This window comes from Nannospalax galili, unplaced genomic scaffold (assembly GCF_000622305.1).
Source record: "Nannospalax galili isolate Female #2095 unplaced genomic scaffold, S.galili_v1.0 scaffold1477, whole genome shotgun sequence".
Lineage (NCBI taxonomy): Eukaryota > Metazoa > Chordata > Mammalia > Rodentia > Spalacidae > Nannospalax > Nannospalax galili.
In genome coordinates this window covers 1,545,864-1,569,917 of record NW_008339642.1, presented here as the reverse complement: position 1 = coordinate 1,569,917, position 24,054 = coordinate 1,545,864, and the positions used below count along the sequence as shown (strand labels likewise).

At 39.9% G+C, this 24,054-nt stretch overlaps 1 protein-coding gene across 2 annotated transcripts in view; it reads right to left on the bottom strand.

Moving 5' to 3' along the window:
- The window catches only part of Hao1 (hydroxyacid oxidase 1), a 51,281-nt gene that overhangs the window by 13,714 nt on the left and 13,513 nt on the right, over positions 1-24,054 (bottom strand). For both annotated transcript variants that reach the window (XM_008834355.2, XM_029564147.1), the window contains 2 exons: positions 12,425-12,680; positions 5,703-5,878 (listed from right to left, as the gene is read on the bottom strand). In XM_008834355.2, coding sequence (XP_008832577.1) covers positions 5,703-5,878; positions 12,425-12,680 — 432 coding nt within the window. The remainder of the gene's footprint in view (positions 1-5,702; positions 5,879-12,424; positions 12,681-24,054) is intronic.

Genomic DNA, 24,054 nt, shown 5'->3' with positions numbered 1-24,054 from the left:
ACAACAAAGAAGTCAAAGAAGATTTTTAAAAACCTAATTTAAAACCTGAAACACTGAAACTGCCATCAGAAAAGACAGGAATAGTCAAAGATTTTGTGAATGGGATTTTAATAGATAGGATCATGTCTCAAGAACTAACAAATGAGAGCACATGCAATTTAAAGTTTCTGTGCAGCAAAGGAAGCTATGAACAGAACGGAGGGACAGCCTATAGAATGGAAGAAAAGCTTTTCCAGTTGTGCTTCAGACAATAGTTAATATCTAGAATATATAAAGTGCTGAACAAATAAAAGACCACACAGATAAAACTGCTAATCAATAAATAAGAGATGAAGAGAAAGTTCTCAAAATAAAGAACACAATAAATCTTTCAAAGTATTCAAAACCCTTAAGCAACAGGAAAACGCAAATTAATACTACTTTGAGATTCTATCTCAGTCAAAATGGCTGTCATCAAATGCTGGAGAGGGCAGGAAACAGGAAGCTGTATTCTGCTAGTAGAAGTGCAAACTAGTGCAGACACCTTAGAAATCAGTATGGAGACTTCTCAAAAAACTAAAAATACAGCACTAATTACTATGTGACCAAGTTAAACCACCCCTAGACCTATCCACCAAGAACTCTAAGACCAATCACAAAGATCCGTGCTTGTTCACATTCATTGCTGCTGTATTCCCAACAGCTTAGACACAAGCCAGCCAGGATGCTCATCAACTGATGGGTGTGTAATGAAAGCATGACCCGTACACACAATGGAATTTTATTCAACTACAAAAAGTAAAAGCATGAAATTTTCAGGAAAATTGATGGATCTTCAAATAATTCTATTAAGTGAGTCAACTCAGACTCAGAAAGACATAAGCAGATGTTTATTTTTGCTCATGTGCAGACACTAGCTTTTAATGTCCATATATATCTAAGTAGGTAGAGTTCATGAAACTAAAAAGAAGACCAAGAAAAGGTGAAAAGGGGTATTGGGAAGAGAGGGAAGGCAATAGAACATATGGTATGTGAGGAGAAAGGAGGCCAGTAGAGGTGGAAGGAGGCAAGGGAGGGCAGGAAGATGAAGAAGAAAGGTTCACCCAAAGCAAATTGTGTTCAAAAAATGCCATAATAGAACCTAACACTTTGCATGTTAACTAAAAATTAAAATTAAAAAATAATGGAATTGTGACCTCCTGACTCAGCGCCTGAAATTTTCATCTTAATTTACATAAGTATTCACCTGTGACTGATAGATGCCACATTAGACAGCAGCATTAGTGTTTATATTGCCTTACATGATATAGTACTATTTTAAGAGTCTAGATGTAGCCATAAACTAATAATAGCTAATGTACAACTATATTCTGAAGTTCTCTGGCTGCCTCTGGTTACCTCGCCATATGGATGAAACCAAATATCAAATGTTAAAAAACATATGTAAATGATATTTTATGCCTCCATAATTGAGCATGTGTGCAATCTTTTATTTTCCTTTAGGTGAGGCTCTTTGAGAAATCAAATATTATTAATAAATAGTGTGCAATTACCAGCTGAAGCTAAGGCACCTGGACTGAAATTCCATGGCTGCTGCTCACTTGCTATATAAGTAGAGAGTTCTTTATCTTCTGTGTGTGTCAATGTCCTAAACTCCCAGTGAAGATGATAATCCCTATCAGAGTGGTTTGTGGATTAAAGGGGTTGAGTGTTTCAAGAGTGCCCGGCCGGTGCTGAACCAGACAAATATAAGCTGCTACTTCATTTTCATCTGATATGACAAGGAGAAGGTGCTCAGAAAAAGAACAGGGAGTGGGCAAGTCAGTTTGAGTTTCATTTGAAACAATTAAGTCATATCCTAGTCACGATTGGATTAGAAAGGGTCTACCATTTCAACTAAACGCTATTTTTAAAAAGTCTGTTATCATGATAATTTAGAGTAGGTTTCCATGTTCTCTAGGCAGTGTGGGAATGTTGAGGCAAATGACAATGGTTTAAGAAGACTGGACTATAAGTTTGTGAGACAGGAAGGCATAAGACTAGCTCACAGTCAAATGAAAGGGCTTCTCTTTTCTTAATTTATGAAATCTGTCCATGACTTTACATTTTATTTTTTAATTTAGTAATTTACTTTATAACCCAAACATAAAAGCAATTTCAAGGGTCAAAGTGTTTGAACTTGGCAAAATATTCATGAATCTTTGTCTTTTTCACTGATCCACAGAGCACACCAGTGTGACATTCAGTGCTCGAGCCTTTGCCATTAAATACGCTGACTGTTTAAGAAAGAAAATAGTCAGCAGGAAGAGCATGGTCTGTGTCATATTTGTATATTGTTTTCCATATTTAAGCCACCAAAGCCCAATCTACATCCACAAGCTTTAACCTCAAGCTCATGGAGCTTTAGACCCAGAACTCTACACTGATTTGTATAAGCTTAATAACTAAATTCTAGATATATGACAGCACTTTTGAAAATAACCCAAGGATAATGAATGAATATTTTAAAGAGTTTCATAAGTGAGTATTTATGGAAAGTGGTAATTACAGAGCAGTTTCTCAGAAACAAAAACTCATAATGAAAGTGAGAAAGAACTGGTTAAAAAAAGAAAAAAGAAATTCCAAAAAGCATTAAACCCTTGTTCATAAGAGCCATTCGTTGTTAGCGTGAGTTCTGGTAAAGACCGAATCCTTTCTGAAGCACATGTTTAGAGCTTTGTTACCATTCTCCCAGGGCAGAGATTAACCACAGCAACAGATTACATTTTGCATTCCTATTTGCATTCCTTGAAGTGTAATTCTGAAAGCAGTAATCACAGTGGATGTTTCATCTAGATCTTTACAGCTGCTCACATTCCTGAAAACTCATCTTCACTTCTCTAGTGAATGGAAAAGGGAAGGAAGAGATGGGTGATTGTCCGTCAGTCCTTGTGATTTCTGGGTGAAAATCTCTGAAGGGACGAGCCCCGGGTTTCTTAGAACAACCCCATCCCTTCCAGCATCCAGACTGAGGCTATGTGTTGCTCGATGCAGCTGTTGTCACAGGGATGATTCTGTTTGATAAATAATGGAAGTAAATAATTACAGGAAAACGAGGCAATGTAAACTTTACATGTTTAAGTAACTTCCTTTCAGCTGCCTCACTCTCTTTATCTCACTTTTTGCGCTCTCTCTAATTAGGTAGTCGTATGAGTCATATGGTTTCCACTGAAGGTTTTGCCCAGTAAACATTTGATCTGTTACTGTGCGCAAAATATTGTAAAAGTATGAAGAAACAGGCCAGACAATCCATATGAATGAGAAGAGACGGTAACGGGAGGGGGGCTGGCAGTCTTGGGTAAATTGGTCACAGGCCACAATTCTAGATATGAAAGAATATTTTAATGGACCACTTGATATCAAATATAGTTTAATGGATTTTCATATTCCAGAGGATAACTTTGTAGAAAATTATATATATTGAGTATCCAAAATTGCAAAATCAGCTAAAACGAAAAGACCTAAGAAATGACCTCATTATTGTATTTAGCCCTTATCTAACTGAGCCAGCTTGGGAACTAAAGTAAAATGCTATCTTCCTTGTGTTTTCAACTCAGCTCCCCTAGAATTAACTGCGTTAATCTTTTAACCCACTCACACTTGCTTGTCTCTTCCCTGCTTGCTCCAACTTTGCACACAGTCCTCTCTTGTCCTCCTGGGCTTCAGAATGGCCACCACACATGGCATTAAGGACCACTGCCCAAAGCATGGTTTTCCTATGATGCTCATCTGCCAAGGTGTTTCTCAACCACCTTGGATGAAGTCTACATCCTTTAATATGGGTAGTGTGTTATGTAAATTGTAACATGGCCACTTTATTCTACTAGTCTGAACTAGCCTGAGATGATTATCTAATCTGCTATGATGGGCAATCTCAGCTATCATCTTTCATCAAGAAATGGAATCTTTTTAATGTACTCATAATTAGCAGAAGCCATTTGAAATCTACTAGTCTACCACATAGATTTCTACCTCAGGATCAGCATCTTCTCCATTTTATTAGAATCCAAATGCTTGTTTACATGTCTGTCTCCTGCAAAACTTAGTTTTCTTGTTGGCCAGAAATCCCAAGTTCTTATTTTTCAAAAGTTAGAGCAACACCAGCATAATAAATGTCTAGGAATGAATAGTTGAGTGGGTGAATAAGAGAGTGAATGAATGAATGACCCAGAATCGCCAGGTCCATGTTCTTTGGTGCCCACAGTTGATTACAGTTATAAGAAATGATACATCACGACTGATAAGGAAAGTGGGTTAAATTGTTGTTAAAAGCTGTGTGCAAAGTACCATGTGCACACTGAAGTGTAAATTCCACAGACATTCTGAATTAGGACAATGTTCGACAGGGAAGAGTTTAACAGTTGTTTCTTTTATCCTCAAAAGCAGGGATAAAGACTGAGCTCTATTTAAATACATTCCCACTACTCCAGAGTTGCATGGAGTCCATTTATTTTCTTCAATTTTTATGAACTTCAGTTCTATACAAATAAGGTTACAGAATCGAAGTAGATGGCATGCGCAGAGCTTCATAAATACAAGGCACAGGACTTAAATATGATCAAGTTAAACCTGAGGTGTTACTGGACTCCCTATTCCCAAAGTTGCTTATTCAAAAACACCTTCTTTTAAACATACTTTTGGGTAGTCTCTCTGTAAACGTACCTTAAAAAAAAAAAAAAAACTTGTATTTTTAAAGATAAGAAAACATTTTCATGGGTGAACACATTGCACTGCAAAATTACTGCCATCCTTGTAACTTCCTGAGGGATTTGAACAAATGTGGATGGTGGATTAAGAGCCAGATTCCTTAATTCCCACAGGTTAATACCTTAGGGTTCTCCAGTCCTCTTCTAGCATTCTCCACAGATCTGCAGAGTTTGACACACACACAAATTAGCCCTACCCATTGAAGGGACACAGGAAAGAAAAAGGCTCTTGAAGCAGGTCTGCTCTCAGTGTCACCCCTGGGCCTTCTCCTAGCCTGCGATCAACTACTCTTGCCTTAGGTAAAGCAGTGAACTCTTGGTATTCTGCCAAACTCTGTGACTTGGTAACGGCTCTAATATAAAGCAAGGACATCCCAATATTTTGAAGAAAGTAGTTTCCTGCTTATTGAGAGTCCGGCTCTGTTTCAGAACATTGCCTACAAATGAGGATGTCACCCCTGGGCCTTCTCCTAGCCTGCGATCAACTACTCTTGCCTTAGGTAAAGCAGTGAACTCTTGGTATTCTGCCAAACTCTGTGACTTGGTAACGGCTCTAATATAAAGCAAGGACATCCCAATATTTTGAAGAAAGTAGTTTCCTGCTTATTGAGAGTCCGGCTCTGTTTCAGAACATTGCCTACAAATGAGGAGTGATTTACTGACCACAAAAGAGAATGGGGGGGGGGGCGGCAGGGGAGACAGCTCAGTGGTGAAGGACACTTGCTACTCTTGCAAGAGAATCTGGGTTCAATTCCCAGCACCCACCTGGGGCTGCTCACAACAATCTGTAACTCTAGTTCCAGGAGAACCAACACTTCTTCTGGCCTCTGTGAGTACCCATAGGCACATGGTTCACACATAGACAAGTAGGCACACACACACACACACACACACACACACACACACACACATATAAAAACCATCATATCTGTAAGTGATCATAAATTCAGTATGCAACCAAGTGCTGAAATGACAAACCTCTCAAAATGCCCTTTGCAACAATAGGCAGTGACGTCAGTTGCCTGAGCCATTTGATATCATCCCAGCTAAGAGACGGGTCTATGGCTTGTGCCACATACTCAGCAAGGCCACTGTTGTCTCCAAAATTCCCCTTCGGAGAAAATGCCAAATCGTTGGTTTCAAAGTTTTTCATTCTAAAATAAATCACAGATAAAATGAGAGTTAGAGGTACTTTATAACAGCTGATTCAACGAGAAGTGTCCCTTTTCAAACCGATTAGTCAATCACTTACTGTGGGGTTCGCTGCATATTTTCTATGGCTTGATGTTCGCTGTGACAATCCAGTGATCTCAACTGGCCACCTAAAGCTTATTTTACATTTGAGCGTTTATACAGGCAATCAGTTTTGAGGAACAATATATGGTCATGTTCAAACATTTCCTGTTTAAGCCAGTTTGTGGCTATACACAATAGACTTCATGTTATTTTGAGCCAGCTATGCAAATTAAATATAATAGGAACCATTTGCATGGTGCTTTATAATTTACAAAAGGCTTTTGTATACTTATATTTTCACATTTTTCCTTTAAGAACCCAATTCACTATGATTCCCATTTTTTATAGGAAACAGTAACTGAAGTGCAGGATGAGCTGCCCCAAGAATAAAGCTGGTTAAGGGCATGGGACACGGGATCCAGTCCAAGTCTCTTGATGGCTATTTGCTCTTTGCATGGATCAGTCCCACAGTGGCTGTAGCACCTGACCTTGTGAAACCTTCAGTGCCCTTGAAGACCGCACTAGAGGAAGCTGGAGCTGTGGTGGTGTATGCTAAGGCCTCCTGTCTGTTACCTGTAGATGTTCGGCCTGCTCTGCTATTGTGATAGTGGCAAGGAGAATAGGAAGTGTTTCTCAGCAGAGGAGTGGCCACTCTTGCAGTTCCCTCCTTCATTCAGCTGTTCTCTCAAGGCTCTCTGGCTGTTGGTTCAAACTCTGATCATCCAGAGAACCCGGTCAAGGCCATGAACGTTCTAATTATCACCACTGTTCTTTCTTTCCTGTGACTTTTTCTTGCTCCTGAGGCTGTATCACCACCAACACGACAAACCAAGTGTTAGCTCCTGCATGTCTGCGTAGACTCACTCTTGAGATGTAGTTTGCACGTGTCCCGGATTGTTCCCACAGATGAGGCTTCAGTTGCCCACAGTTTTCTCTGCCCTCGTAAAATACCTCCCTTGTGCGGTCTTCCCCTTCTAGCTCTACTTCCCTATGCCTCTAACAACATTCTCTTCACCTTCCAAGTAAACAACTTGCACTGAACTGCTGGCTCACAGTCTGTTTCTCAAGAAACCCACGCTGGAACACGTACCCATTGTGGAGTGGCCCTCCCCTGTCTACGCTTCTTGTTCTGGTTCAGCCTAGTGATTCTCTAACATCTGAGACGCTGCTACTGGATCACGTGATATCCTTTCCTTAGCTTAATATTTTTGGCTAGATTTGGACAAAATCCTTTCTGCTTGCAGTTGTGACCACTACATAGATGGGTGTTGATCTGGATATGCAAAGGCACCTTCCAAGTGAACTTAGCTAAGCACAGTACCAACTTATTTGCAAAGTAAATATTCAAAGGCTGCTTTTGAATGGAGGCAATAACCTGAATTCACCTACCTCTTCTACATATTACAAGTGACCGTGCTAGCCATTCTTCTTTTGGGCAACAATATAGCTATATATAATCTATGATTTAGGCCCAGCCCCCTTTTCCCTCCACCAGCTCTGCCAGTGAAGACAGAAACAATCTTGGAGCTATGACTAAAATTATATACAGTTACAAGCATCTAAGCACACTATTACAAAAATATTTTTAGACAATCTTTTTTCACACAAAACTGATGCTTTTACATTTTAGTGCTTTTCAGCTAAAATAACTAATGTAGCTTAAGTGTACATGGGTTTCCAGATCCACACAACTCTATTCAGGGTACTGAGTCAGTGGCAGTTTCCTCACTGGGACCTGTAATTGCATGTACACAGAAAGATCTTAGACAATCCCAAGCCTTTAGACCCTTATGGATGCCCATCTAGTTTCTGGACTGTGGGAGGGATTTTTGATGGACTGCCTGGACTTTTCCCTTTTTGTAGTCAAACCACTCAGTGTTGGACAGTTCATCAGAGTCCTTGCTCTTACTTGAACTAAATTAAGCCTTCTGTTCAATATCCTTATGAGAGAGACCCGTTCCATTACCTAAAAATGATACTACCCTTCAAACTTTTGAATAGCTATGTTAAAAGGACAAGTCCAATCTGTCTATCCCATAATAAGAACAGGAGAAAAAAAGAAAAGCATGTGTATGTGTATCCACCCTGCAGGGCACCCTGCCCCCATCCAAGACAGGCTACAGCGCTTCAGCAAGGGTGGGTGAAAGAGTGAAATGGATAGGAAAAAACAGAAACATGGATAAAATTATATAAATAACTGTTGTTATTCTTGGATGGTGAAATGCAGATCAACACTTGAATGAATGTTGCCTTACAGAAATCTCAGGGCACAATGAAGCCTTGTTACTCTAAAACTTTGTTCAAAACCAGAAGCCAAGAAAAAGTTTTCAGATATCTTGACAGAGAACCACGAAGGAGTGTTTTACCAACGGCTCTGAAAGAAACTGCCATGAATGCTATTTTTATTCAGATTATGACATACATGTATGTGAGATACGTAAGGCAGCTCCTGATAACCAAGTGCTCTGTTTTTTAAGGAAGGAAATGGCAACATAAAAATAATAACACATGCTACTTAGGCCTTAATTTTCAGAATCCTGAGCAGCTAATTGACACAAAGGAAAGAGGCAGTGCTTCTTCTTTGCAAGGTAATTTTTACACCTTCAGTGGCTCTTTCCCCTTAATATACCTTTAATCTAAAAATTATTTTAGATTTCAGTAAGTCAGTATCTAGCAATAGTAATAATTACTAAAGTTACTAGCCAATGGTATTACTAATAAGTCTTAACACCAATCGTAGCATGATTTCATAAATGTTGATGATGTATTATTAAGAATAATGCTACATCTCTACATTAAACCCCCAAAATAAAATATAATAAAACAAGATAAAAGCCCATAGAGCTCAAAATAGCGTCAGAGTATGAGAAGAAAGAAACTGAGAGAGAAGTACATAGTCCTCTGCAGGAAACAGGGACACCGCACCTTTTACTTCTGTGTGCAGAGCACACCTCGGGTAACTTCCTTCTCAATGTGGCCAGGTAACTTCGAGACAGACTGAGGCCATCCACTTTGAGTTCCAAGCCTGCTCAAGGTTTTCCTCCTTATGTTACTGAGAAAATCCCCGATGCTCTGGCATTTTTTAGATACTGATTCAATAATTACACACTGAGCTCCTATTATCTGTCAGTGCTTCAGATATTTAGTACACACGGGTAAGAAAGATAGTCAAAAATCTCTGCCCATGATAGAAATAACCAACATGCAAATTACAGAGCTTGTTAGAACGCAAGCAGTGGACAAAATGGAGAAGACAGTTGGGCAGAACAAGAGATGCAGGAACTGGAAGAGGTACAAGCTGAAATGCATTTGAAATGTGATAGCCAGGGTGGGTATTACTGCAAAGCTGCTTCAAATGTGCAATCAGTACAGTCAGATTTGTTTGTCATTGCTGCTGTAACAAATAACCACAGATGCAGAGCCTTAAATGTCATGAATTTATTATAGTTGGGAAAGTTAGAAAGTCCAAAATTGTTCTCCCTGGGCTCAACTCAAGAGGTCCATGGGTGTTGTTCCCTCTGTGGGCCACAGAGGACAGTCTTTTTCCTCCCCTGTTCTCTCTGTGGAAAACCCCTGCCTCCCTGGCTCCTGGCCACCCGGCCCAAACACTCCAGCCGTTGTCTCAGCTCCTTCTCCAACTCTGACATTCAGGTCTCTCCTGATAAGGACTCTTCATTGCATTATGTCTACTACCATAAAACAGGATCGTTTTCCATCTCCAAGTCTTTAACTTAATCCCACGTGCCAGGCGCATTTGCCCCTGTAAGGTAACAGGCTCCAGGGATTGGGTGTGGATACTTTAGCCTCCCACACTTAACCCTCGATATGTTTTCCCAACAATAATTCATTTGCCTTTGTTACTTCTCTTTAAACTTCCCAGTACTGCTTGGAAAAACCAAATCTCAAGACAGATAAATGAACCGTGTCCACGGAACACGGACCAGGCAAAAGTCCGAATCACAGCCGCAGGACTCTGTAGTGAGTTTCTCTCTCTCCGTCTTGATTTGTGCCATTCATAATGTGCACATATGCACATATGCATAAGCTTTACAAAGATACCAAGTGGAAACTGCCAACCCCCTGAACTCTCTCTGCTCCCGGGTGCCAGGAGTGGGGACCCTCCCCCTCCACCCGGGCAGAGGAAGTAGCAACGGCTGGAGGGAGCCACGGCTACCAACTCATTCTCCTCTGGATTTCCTGTCTCCCTCCCCTGCCAAACCTCACTTCTGAAAAGCCAGGCTTCACCTTCCTATGAGTCAGGTCATTGCGAAAAGAAACTGATTTCATATCGAGTGGTAGCACTAAGGTGAAGGCGACCTCAAGCAGAAAGCTTGATTTCCCATTTCTGTGCTGTCTTCCGAGTGTGGCCGTTGAGGAGCTGAGCAGAAGACCCTAGCTGCCCTGATGCCCCCGGGACAAACCCTGCCAGTGTGCGGGCTGGGGCTGGGGTGTGCCTGGCTGCAGGGTGTTTCCCTGTTCCCCATAACCTGGCTGTGTGGCTCCTTATTTGATCATCCTCGGACCAGAGCTGTGACAAGCTGGAGAGCCACGGGCACTCCTGCGAGCACCAACAGTTGAAAGGGGCCTTTGTTTCACCACCAGCACGTCATCTGGGCAGGAGTCCAAGAACAAAGGAGACAGGGAACCAAGTCAGGCCTGTAGCTCCTCACGGAGTGGCCCCGGCACTGAGGAGCAAGAGGTCTCAGCCGGAATTCACAGCCGTTTCCTCGTGCCCACCTGACTGGACACCTCCACAAAAGGCATTTGGCTAATCAGAACAAGAAGTGCTTCTTAACCCACAATAAACAAACCGGCAGGACGCAAACCAGGCAGTGTCAACTATTTCGCTGTTGGTAGCAGCAGTGTTTTTAGGAAGGAGGCAGAGGGCCCACTTGTTTCCAAATGGCCAAAGGGAAATAACAAGGTTTCCTGTAAGAAACTGAGATAGTGAGAAGCTAATCTTTTTAAAAAGTCTAAAAAAATAGGTAGTCGAAATAGAGAAAGAAATTAAGAGAGGGCTGCATATTAGAGAATTCGGAACTCACCTGTTTTCTGGTGAATTTGTCAAGCATAGGGTTATGTCGGGATCTTCTCATTTTGTCTCATCTCTCTCCACCTATAGGGTACCTGGGTTACCCGTGTCTGGGAAACAGGGCACAGCTTTTCTGGCAAGTTTGGCATTGGCCCACTGCAAGTACCACATACAGAGATAATATCCTAACCCTCTCTGGAAGCAACCCAGGGTAGTGACACCAATAATTATTACATTGCTAATTTTTATGTGGTGTAACAGCAGAATTTTATGTGCAGTGGTTAAACTCTCATTGCTAGATTCGCAGAAAAGGTAAATGATAACTGTGTGGCATTTATACAAGAATACATATGGATTTTTGACTTACACTCTATCTGTAATGCATAGAGAATCCCCAATTTCCAACGACGTCTTCTCCTTACAGGGAAAACCCATTTGCGTTAACTTTGGATTGTTTCGGAAGGGTAAACAGAGAATGCTTACATGTGGATGTTTTTATTCCTTTATCTTTCATCAATATTTCTAGTCCTAGCTATTCCAAATACAAATAAAATGTAAACGCAATGGACCATGGCCTCCATGGAATGAGTGAGCCCTAGACTCCCTGGAAGATGTCCCTGGTTACCTCATACGATCTGTGGGATCCCATCATTAAACATCCTCTGCTAAGGTAATGGCTTGATCCCTGTACAGAGACTTATAGCCCCAAGGGATATCACAGATCAGGCACAAATGCAATGAAAGGCCCACGGGCTGATTTTGGTGTGGAATATAGAAGGCTAAAGCAGTGGGAAAAGAGGTTCAGAGCCAAAGGAAACAGTCCTTTCTTGCTGAGCTCCATCAGTTTCTGACTCTGACTCAGGCTGATTCCATACCTAAAATGCTACAAGGGAAGGGACAATTCAAAGTTAGAATAAGGTTGAACAACCTGGTGAAATCATTATAGTTCGATTTTAGATAACCGTGCCGCATTGCATGACACGGGTGCACTTACACACATGCAGGCAATACACTCATATACATAACAAAGAAGTCAGGTACCAAGATCACAATAAAAAACTCTTACCTATGCAAAATTCACCATCTGTATGTTCTTTCCTGCTTCCTAAATTCCGAGTGCACCCTGACAATAAAGGACTTGGATTTTAAAAGTATACGGTAATTCCTTCTCAGTTGTAATAGCTCAAACATGCGACATAAGAGGTGTCACTTGTTGAAGATTATACATATATGTGTCAGGGACACAGTTTCTAGAACTGAGAGCCTATCCTTCCTAGACAAGACCCTTTAACGACGCTTTGGGACTAGTGTTCCTATGGATAATACTTCCCCAGGGTGTCCACTTGCAATATGAAGAGTTCTTTTGGAAGTGACCTTTGAAAGAGCAAAGAGAATTAGCAAACCATCTCTGAGACTGTGTGATCATAGTTACCTGAGTTGTGGTGGCAGCTTGAATCTGTTTCGCACATCATCGAAGCGGTTACCAAGATAAGGGGTATCCACAGTCACAAATATGGCCTTGTAGCCCATCTGCTCAGCTCGCTTCACTAGCTGCTTGCTGACCTCACGGTCCTTGTAGATGTACAGTTGCAGCCAACGAAGCGCCTCAGGACCAGCCTCTGCCACTTCTTCAATCGAGGACGTGGCCCAGGAACTGAGCATCATGCCAGTTCCCACGGTCTGGCAGGCTGAGAAGGAAAGGAATATATCAATGCAGGCCTGACAGCACTTCTTCCTAGTCCTTCAGGTTATAAAGGGAAAAGACCTCTGCAAAGGCAACTTCACAGCATTAACACCAATCTTTAAAAAGATAAAAACACGCTTTCTTTTTCACACCGTGTATATTGTTCCTAAAGAATGAGCAAATAACCAATGTGCTGTAGACTCAGCGACAAATACTGAAAGCAACCTGCATGTCCAGCCTTAGGGGAACTCTGTGCCATTCATATATAAAATAAAACATATACAACCATTAAGATGGGACTATTGTGATAGTTAATTTGATGTGTTAGATTGTCTAAGCCATGGTATCCAGATATTGAGTCAAACATAGCTGAATATTACCATGAAGGTATTTTTAGATAAGAGATGAGATTAGCATTTAACTTAGTTATACTTAGAACAAAACAGATCATCTACTGTTGAAGACTTAAAATATGACTGATCTCTCCAAGGAAGGAAGAGGGACTTGCAATGTCACCTTTTTGCCGGGTCTTCTGCCCGATGCCTAGCCTGCAGATTAGAGGCTTATGAACCTCCATAATCATTTAATCCAAGTCCTTATAAATAGAAATATGGACATATATAAAGATAGATGGGCAGACAAGGAGACAGATAGATATTGATATCTTTATTGGGAAAGAGAAAGAGATCTTATTGGGCCTTTCTAGAGATGTCTAGAATTATATTTATAGCTATAGTTATTACAATTATAAAAGATTTATAGACATGAAATTGTAATCAAGACATATAGATGTTAAAGAAAAATATTCCACAAAACAACATGTATACCATAATTCCCCAACTGTACAAATTATAACCCTTGATATATGTGAACACAAACAGACTAAACATTAAAGCGTAGAACTGTGAGTGAGTTCAGTTTTTTTCTTTTTATATTTCTGAACCTCTTTTTAGAAATTTTTACTAAGTGCCTTCTACCATTCGCATATACTGTAAACATATGTAAGGTAGATATCATAAGCACATCCTTTTGAGCAAGGTAGAAAGAAGAAAATTGTCTTAGAAATCTTGAAAGAACATGGGTGACAGGTTTTCTTCCCAGAATAAGTAGTAAAACAAGTCATCTTAAAATGGAGGAGAAGCTGTTTGATGTCCCCATGTTATATAAGAATTCCAAGAAATAAATCATAAATATCTAAAACAGGCTATGAGATCCCAAGTCATCCTGATTGTACAAGAGCTCACTATGTATCAAATGGGAATAAATGCAGTTGTCCAAGTGATATTCGTAGGATAATGGTGAGTTGGCATTTAAGAAGCTTCACTAAGAGGTTCAAGAGCTTATGCCTCCATGCTCAAGCTTTAGCCAAAACCAAGTTCCCTGGAGGACTTCTGAAAACATGTTCCTTTGTCCCAGCCACAGTTTCTGACTCTGTGGGTCCCTATTGGGACCCAAGGATTTGACTTGGAGCATTTCCAGACAATGCCACTGCTGCCTGCACTGTATCACACTTAGACATTGAAGTAGGAGCTCAACAGCTGAGAGTCAAAGTCTAAGTTCAAGTACTGAATTCAGTTTTTGAGAAACATTAATTTTCCAAGATCTTTGAAGGTGTTTTCAAGCCAATGAAAGGAGTGAGCATCAGTGTAAGCCACTGTACCTCCTAGGAGCTCCTTTGAGGATGTCTATCATAGGGTCTCATAGTTTGCAAAATATTGTCCCAAATACCTGCATTTTGCTAAGTAGTAACACATATGAACATCCGGACCATTGTCTGATTTTCATTAAATTTAGAGATGTGGAAATAACACCAGAAGGCATTGTTTGTTTGGGTCAGAATCTTCTAGACATCAATTACCACAAAGAATTATATACTGGAAAAAATCTGATCTACCGAAGGTCACAGAGAGTTGAGCAGCAAAGCAGGCCAAAAAGCCAGTATGCTTATTTGTCTAGGAATAATATCCACAAAATGCTGTGGTACCAAGCACAGAAAAGTACGTTCTCACAAAGCAATGAGCAAAGAGGACATTCAGGTGACTGAGATTCTTTATGAAGTTAGCAGTGCACTCAGTAACAGTCCTGCCAACTAGGAAATTGAAAAAGTTCCTTAGCATCATTGCAAGTGCCTGTAGATATCCCACAGAGATTGGAGAACTGCCCACATAATACCATCACAAAACCGTCAAATTTTCCCAGGATGCCAGCCCTCTCGAACATCTTACAATAATCTCCTGGAAGAGAAATAAGAGCAGTTCATGCCATCCACTTTCTCTCTCTCTCTCTCTCTCTCTCTCTCTCTCTCTCTCTCTCTCTCTCATTTTTCTTTTCTTTTCTTCCCCAGTACTAGGGATCAAACTGGGGGCCTAATAAAGTGTGCTGCCACTGAGTTAAAGCACCAAACCCCATGTTTACCAAGTTTATTTTTCAACAATTAAAACATAAGGGCTGAAATTTGGAGTTGAGGGCCCTAAATTCTTTTATTATTGTTTCTAGTTGCAAGCAGTCAGTAAAAGTCAGTGACTTAATAAATTTATTCCAAGACAGTCTCTTTTGTGCATAATGTTGAGGCTAAGCTATTACTACCAGGAGAAAACGGGAGAAAACTTAGAAGGCTCCATGCTTCCTAAACAAACATTGCTGATCACTCTGATACCCATTTGCCTGCGATTACTTGGAAGAAAATTATTGAAGCATTACATCTGTCACTTTTGTATTTCGCATCAGAATAAACTAGAGTATGAAATTTTACAAGGCCCATCTAAAGATACAATGGAAAATTTGTTCAAGTAAGAGCAGGTTTTAGAGGGGGTTGACATTTGTCAGTATGAAAATTATGCACATTATGTGCTGAAATGTACTCAGATGTGGTGGTATATGCTGTAATCACACCAATCAGGAGTCTGGAGCAAGAGGCTTTCAAATTTTAAGTCCAGCCTTGGCTACAGAGCAAGTTCAAGGCCAGCCTCAGCTGTATAGTGTGTCTGTCTCAAAATAAAAGCAACAAATTTAAATATTTCCATTCTAATAGGTAGTCACCCATAGCTGTGAAGTAACTCAACTTCATCCTGAGTTTCCTTTAAAAGGGCCAAGGTACTTGAGCAGGCTGTACGTCAGTTCTTTCTTTCCCAAGGAACCCTCAGAACTTTCCACAGTCCTGCAACTTCGCTAGTGTCCGGAATACCTTGAAGCATCCACGCCTGTTAGAGCATGAGAGGCGAGCATCTACCCATCATTTTAATGGGTTAAAGTCCTTTGCTGAATTGGTTGCCGAGGATTTCACATATCACCTTCACCTGAGAGAAAAAGATAAACCCCTCTAGTTCACACTTGAAGATAAAAATTATCAGCTTTATATTTTTATAAGTGCCTGGGTGTGGCCAAAGTTTGTTAAACAGTTCTGATCAGAGTCTTCCTATTGATTTGGGAGCACAGATCTGCTCAGTCCTTTCCCTCCCCATTCATTCTGCATCTCTCTGGGCACTGTGAACTCTGACCTCCCACAGTCAAACAGTAACCATTAGATTTCATCCTAAGGACAGACTTCAGCTTTCCTTTTGATTCACAGCTTGCAACTCTTCATCACATGGTACCAGAAATTTACAAGTCGAGTTATATTTTCAAAATGGTAAACAGAGCTCTGAGCACGACGCTGCTGCTGTAAAAGTTCAGCCAAGTGTTTACCAGAGTGAAGGGTTTCTGTTATTCCAAGGTTGAAAAATCATGGTAGAGTAGTGAGAACATCCTAAAGACGTCCAGGGTAAATGAGATTTCTTGGTGGCTTCAAGCACTTATCACAAAAACCTGAGGAACTGAGTTCAATCTCCAGAACCCACATAAAGGTAGAAGGTGAGAACCAACTCCACAGTTATTCTCTCTGACCTCCATATGCACAACATAGAATGCCCACACACACAGACACATAGTCACAATAACAAAATAATTTTAAGATAACATATCCAAGAGACCACACTGTCAAATAAACACGGGCCTCTCAGAACCCTGTTTCCTTACTCTTGCTAGCACTTTTATCATCTCTAAGATATAACTTCAAGAATAGGCTCTAAAACTAATGAGGGAGAGTTGTTTGTTGGTGTGGTGTCTTTGTGTAGTCCATAGTGACTTAGAATTTGCTGTGTACTCCAGGCTGGCCTCAAGCAGGAGCCTGTCTTATCACCTCTTTCTAAGTGCTGAGGTTTCAAATGTGCTCTAAGATGACCAGACTTTGTTAATATTAACATGATTAGTATTGGCGTTTCTTTCTTCTTCAATAGGAGGTAACAGTCATACATTATGCCATTGCCCTGAGACAAGTTTAGACGTACATATCAGTAAAAGAGACACTTAGGTGGTCACAGGCATGCAGGCATCAAAAATGAAGCCATCTATATGACCTGGGAGATAAGGTCAATATCCAAGAATGGCAATGGAGGATGATGGATTGAGGGTCCAAGGCCCTGCACCAGCCCCAGCACTGCCATCTGTGAGGCACATTCCATGTGCAAAATAACTATGTCAGCTGCCCCGTCTACTGGACAGCACTGCCAGACAGTTACTTAAGACAAGGTTTGTCAACAGTACCTTTGTAAATTCTGAGGCCATGTGACTGCAAAGGGTTAGGTGCAAGAATTCCCAGTATAAGCTGGAAAAAGAATCCAAGGGAGCTGTTAAATTGTTCGTAACTTTACCAGAGACATGAGTTTCTTAATATCAGTATAAGTTAATATTTTCATAGTCAACGATGCTTCTTGTTTTCTAATACATTTATTTTTATACATTTTTGTTTGACAAGTAACAACTGTGTATATGTGGGGGGCACAATGTGGTGTTCTGACATATGTGTGCATTATAAAAAATATTCAACCGTGCTAAATAACATATCCAACTACTGTTTATGATGAAAAGATCAAAAAATCTATTCTTCATGGTAAGAGTTCTCGAATAGTATGCACAAGGCTTTGAGTTTAATCCCTAATACTAAAAAAGTCCTATTGTCTCAGCATTTTTTTTTTTTTTTTTTGGAACGTAGAGGTTCTTTTTAATTCTGGAGAATTCATTAACACTTATCCAAGAAGTGGCATGTTTTTGGTAAATTTTAAAAATTGACTTAGCACTTACTTATTTAGCATTGATTATGTCATTATTTTCTTTTGGTTTTCTTTATATTTTATTACTATTATTTTATTACATCTCTTTCAAAATTGGCTGTACATTTCTAGGTTTACAGATGAATTATTACGCTTATATAATCTTTTACTCATTATAAACTCTATAAGACATAAAATTAAATGAGGTTCTGATGTTTAAAAAAGATCTCCACTGCGTTGTCAAAACACACAGTTTCATACAGAAAAATTCATTCCAGGGCTCTTGACATTGAGACGTTTTCACATGCATTTCTAATCTCTATATACATGACTATCACTGGTCACAGTCACCCACCTTCTGAGCTCCTCATGTCTCAGCATTTTTGAAATATCTCATGCAGTGCTCCTTGAGGCGGTAGCACGGAGCCCTGGGGACGGCTAACACTCCTCTAGTCCAGTTGAGACTTTGATCACCATCTCCTCTCCCCATCCCTACTCCCTAACCTTTCTACTCTAGTTTTACGAGACGGATTCTTTCTAAGATTCCACATGTAATGAAATCAGGCAGTATTTGTTTTGTTGCCTGGTTTACGTCACTTCAGTCTCCGATTTCATACTATTCCGTGTGCATCCACACCGCACTTTCTTTATTCGTTGCTTCCAGACATTGGCTATTGTGAATAATGCTGACATGGGCATGGGGTACAAATATAGCCTTAACACAGCAATTTCAATTTCTTTGACTACCTAGAAGTGAGATTGCTATATCCTATGGTGATTTTATTTCTCAGTTTTTAAAGGATCTCATCAGCCTACAATGATTTGGCACAGCAAAGAAAACAATAAGAGAAGAAACTCCCTGTGGGCTGGGAGAAAATCTTTATAAGCCATACATCTCCAAGGGACTGATACTGAAAGCATATAAGGAACTCAAGTAATTCAATAGCAAGGAAAAAAATTGCATACTGGGCTGTAGCCTAATGGGAAACAGTGCTTTTACCTTTGCAGAAAGTTCTCCTCAGATCTATCCAAAGAAAACATCTTAGTAAATTCAAATCATACACAGTAAGGTGGAGCCATGCATGAAGTAGGCTTCTTAGACCACTGTCCAGCAAGAAAGGTTAGCTAAGTTCTTAACTTTTGGAATCTGTAATTGGCTACTGAGACCTGCATCAACTCACATGGGAGTTGAGCTACCTGCGGAGCTAATGCAAACCCTAAACTCCAATGCAAAAGTGACTTACATGAGTTAGGATAGATTACTAGCTTTCAAAAGAGCAGGACTTGGCAACGTCCACCTATGGCTGAGAAACACTATTGTGCCTCTGGATTTGGACAGGTTTCTTTGTTCCAAGTCTTAATGAAAACATCTACTTCTGATGTAGGTTATATGGATGTGGAGGCTGGAGATGGAGAGTCTTTGGGTGTGTACGTTTTGGGAACTTGGATACTAAGCCTGCCTAGGGCAGGTCTTCGATTGAAAATGACTCTGAATGCTTCTCTCACTTACTAGAATTGGCTTCTCACTTTCCTCTCATTTCACATGTTCATCCTGAAATCAGCAGACTCTCAGAATTAGAATGCCTTCAGAAGAGAATGATTTCCCTGCTACATGTTAAACATGAGTTTCACATTAGAGGATTTAAACTGTCTTTGGGAACCATGAGGAGCTTCCAACTTAGGTTCCATTTGTTCTTCTAAAATCTGACGTCAGATTATGACCAGTTCATCTGTAGTGAGACATAAAACTATTCATTTCTTCAAAGCTCCTGAGTGTTGTCAATGCCAGTAACCATCGACTGTTCTTTGAGAACAATCTGGTATGTTTTTTCTTTTATAAAAACTCACCAGTTAATGGGATGTGTTTGGTTGCCTTCAAAGACAGAACTTCTAGAAAACAGGGGAGGCAGAGAGAAACTAGCCAGATATGATAGAGTGAGTAGTAGTTTTTACCTGACAGCCAGTTACCATGCTGATGAGTTCTCGTTCTCCACTGGTAGCCCACTGGAGAGGGGCACAAGTTCACTGACTGTATTTGTTCACATAGTCACCTCTTATTGGTTTTAGATCAAGGAACTAAACAGTATTAGAATAGCAATCCTCTGTGCATTTAACCATCACTAGATGCAGTTCATAAGTTTGCTTGTCCATGATTTGTTCAACTTCCTGGATTTCAGATTAGAAGGAACAATTAACAATCGAATTAAAATTAACATGGCCAAAGATGAGAAAGAAGAAAGACTGGTTAGCCAAAGCTGGGAAAACACAATTTACCAATTATAAAATAGCTTCCAAACGTTTAATGTCAAATCCTGCAACCTTATGAACAGGATGCTGAGTCATTAGCGAAAACAAAAGCTCATGAGGCGATGTTTGACATAGAAAGAACCTGTGATAGACCAGGAAGCTGTCAGCACAGCACAGGAGACATGCCTATCCTCTGGGACATTCGTTCACATGAGAGTGTCATGGACTCAGACTAGGCTGAACAATTCCGAAATGTGAAATACTTTGAGTTCAAATAATTCCTTTGAAAATATCTCTCTTATAGGGGAAGAGAGAATTGAGTCTCAAAGTTTTTTTTTTTTTTAAGGAGAAGCAGAGAATGGGCAGGAAAAGGTTAAGTTGCTTAAAAAGGTCTATGGTGTTTTTTAAGATGCATTTGATTAAAAACCTCCTGCAAAATTTGGTCACCAAAACAGCTGTATTGAAAATAATTTTGCTGGAAAAACGAATTTTGTCATCTACACAGGAAGTTCTTGTGTAATGGGGAAAATATGCAGTGACAAAGTATCAAGTGTGGTTCTAAACTCAAGGCCTGACATGTGGAAGTGTTTGCATAAATGCACACCATAACATCCATTGTGTGTCAGTCTTTCATCATACAGTAACCATCGCTTCACAGGCTCACTAAAGACACAGAGTTATTGCAAGAATGTCTAAAGTTATTATTGAGATTACCCCAAAAATAAATTTCTGAAGTAATTAATCTAAGAACAAATTATGTTTGAAATACTTGGAAGTAGTCAAACAAAGCTCAATTTACTAGTTAGAGGCTTTAACCAAATTAACAAAGTTAATTTAACAAAGTTAATTTAATTTTTAACAAAGTTCAGGAGACCAGGCTTCATTTTATAATTCTCTCAAGATGAACCATTCTGGGTCAGGAGTAGTACATCTTGAAATATCATACTGCCCTGAGCCTCTTAGTTCCTCTACAGAAGCGTTTGGAAGGACCTGTTTGACCTTCCTGCCTGGCTTCCACTATATTTCTGCAGCAGAACACTGAGAAACAATAAAACATAACGTGATCTCCAATGATTCTTCTGTTTTCATACTGTCTGATTGAGTGGTAGGGTCCTGGTGTAACTGGCAGATCACATGGAGACTACCCTTCAGTGAGAGATTTCTTAATGGTGATTTTGAGGAGCAGCAAGTTTACAGATGACAACTGCAATCAACAGTGAACAGGTTAATATCCTCATGTTGGGACACAATGCACTCCTGGTTTGGTGACTGTCACATTACATGGTCCTTCTCCGGCATACTAAAACTTCACAGAAGCATCTCATGAACTCAACTCAATTGCTTAAACTTGGGTGCAAAATCCTTACTATCATACATTTTGGTGCTGGTTTTTTAACACTGCTAGGTTCTAGTATTAATGGATACCTCATAATGAGCAAATTTTATTTCCCGCAAAGTGATTTTGACACTGAGTTTCATTTTTAAGACAATAGAATTTTAACTTTTCTCAGATTTTTTAGAGACGAAATTGTACATTTCATTACGGATGGTCTTCAGCTTGCAATAGTTTAACTCATGGTTTTCAATTTCATGTTGGAAAGAAAATAATATGCATTCAGTAGAAACTATACATCAGATTTTGAGCTTGGTTATTTTCCTAGACCAGCCATATTCCAAATGATACTCTCTTGCCATGCTGGGCAATCACAGTGAGCTACAGATCCCTGTGATCCCGAGGTGCTACATAGTAAACAACCGGTGTGCACTGTGCTGCAAGCCAGGCTCTTCTGTAAATTCAATGTATTCAATACATTTTATCTTAACAATATTTTTGGTTTATCAGGACACAATCCATTGCTATATCAAAAAGCATCTATGTGTTATATAGTACAGTCACAGTAAGCATACATCTAAGGAGGCTTCTAATCTTTCCATACTTACACATGTACGTGCATGTGTTTGTGCATTTGCGTGTATGAGTATCCTATATGCTATGTATGTGTGTGTGCATATGTAATGTGTCTCATCCACCACTTTTGACTGGACAAACAGGTTCAAGCAATAAAGCTGAGCTAAAATTCATTGGCATATGGGTGGGGAAAAGGGCATAGACTAATTATTTTGTCTTTGCTTGCTTGCTTGCTTGCTTTTTACTAAAATAAGGTATTCCTTCCGAATTTTAGCTAACATAATTTAGACAAAGTATCGGGGGATCTTTTCTCTGTTGTTCCTAATTTTCTTTCTCTTTAGTAAAAGTGGACAAAATATCAAGCAAAGACAAACAACTAGGTCAGAATTCACAGTGAACCATTCCTAGGTGGGATCCTTCTGTCCACCAGTGACTAGGTCTCGCCATGGGTTTCTTTCTCCTCCACTGTCAAATAACAATGGCAGTGATTTTAGGGGTCCATCTTGAGGATATAAAGTCCAAGCATAAGATCTGGTGCATCAAAGGCCCTGCATTCCAGAAAGAAAAAAAATCAAAGTGTCTTTTAAAGCACACCCTCTGCTTTGCCTGAATCAGGTAAAGTTAAGAACAATGGGGTTATTTTCCTAGTGGGTATGCTGAAATGTGTATCTCCCCAGTCACCAAGAATAACACATAAATACATAAATCAATAAAACCTTCAAAACTACATCGTTGGAGTCAGAAGCAAAGGAAATGACAATTTTTCCTGTTGAATGCTCTTTCAGTCAATGTTTAGGCTGATCACTTAATCTCGGAAAATCCAGAAAATTCGACAGCTAGGGCTCTCACCTCCACCCTGCTTCGAGCCCTGGTTTGTGTAGTTCTTTGTGTGACTCTGCAGTCTCCTCCACCTGCACCTTAATAGGTGGCCAAATCGTAGCTGAGTCCCAAAGCTTCACTTTGGAATGTTCTGCCTTTCAGGCTCAAAAATAAAGTGTTTAGATTTAATGGTTTTATGGCCCATCGAATCCTGTGTGGTAGCCTCTAATTGCATCCAGGGGCAGGGATTTCTTTTCAAGCTTTTTTTTGACAGTTTAATAAGAATTTACTAATATGCTGAGCATTCCTGGAAGGAACGTATTAGGTGGGTTTTTCTTTTTTCTGTATGTGAGGTCCTGGCACTCCCTCATGTGGCCTTTGTCCATATAACAAGTCAAAAATATAAGGAGAAATGAATTATTTTTCCTTTTCTCCCCATGCTTAAAGCCAATAAACAAACAAACAAGTAAATAAATAAATAAAAGTGAGCTTATGAAACTCCATCTAAGATGAAGTAAAGTTTTATTATGTTGCATAAAACCAGAAAGCTTCCTCTGGTGACATTCATAGCATATCAAGTGGCACAGTAAAAACTTGAGAAATCAGACGTGGTCTTTTCATGTTGCAAGAGTGAAATCAAACCTAAAAATAGCACCTATTTTGCCTACTACTAAAATTTATGATCATTATTGCTAATGCCTTCAATATGTGAAATACTTACAGAAGTGATTTCTAGCCTTTCCTAAAGAATAAAGACAAATCTATCTTTAAAGCCCAAAACTAAACAATGTGCTAGAGTCTCAAATGTATGTGCCATTATTTATACAGGCATTTACAGCTCATTAAATATTATAACAATTTTTAATTATTAAAATGCTAATTAGTGTATGGAGAGATGGCTCAGTGGTTGCTCTTGCAGAGGACTGGGTTTGGTTCCCAGCAAACACATGATGGCTAACAACCATCTGTAACTCCACTTCCAGGGGATATGACACCATCTTCTGACCTCTGTGGATATTGTATGACATGGGTGCACTTGCATACATGCAGGCAAACATTCATACACATAAATGAAAATAATAATTTTCAAAAAAATGTTAATTAAATAATTTGCTACAGCAAATCTTTTGTTTGTGGTATAATGCATTAAAGTTTGGGGTGGGGGCTTAGAGAGATGGTTCAGTGGTTAGGAGCACTGGCTGCTCATGCAGAGGCCTGGGTTCAATTCCCTGCACCCACATGGTAGCTAACAACTGTCTGTAGCTCCAGTTCCAGGGGATCCGACACCCTCTTCTGACCTCTGCAGGCACTGCACC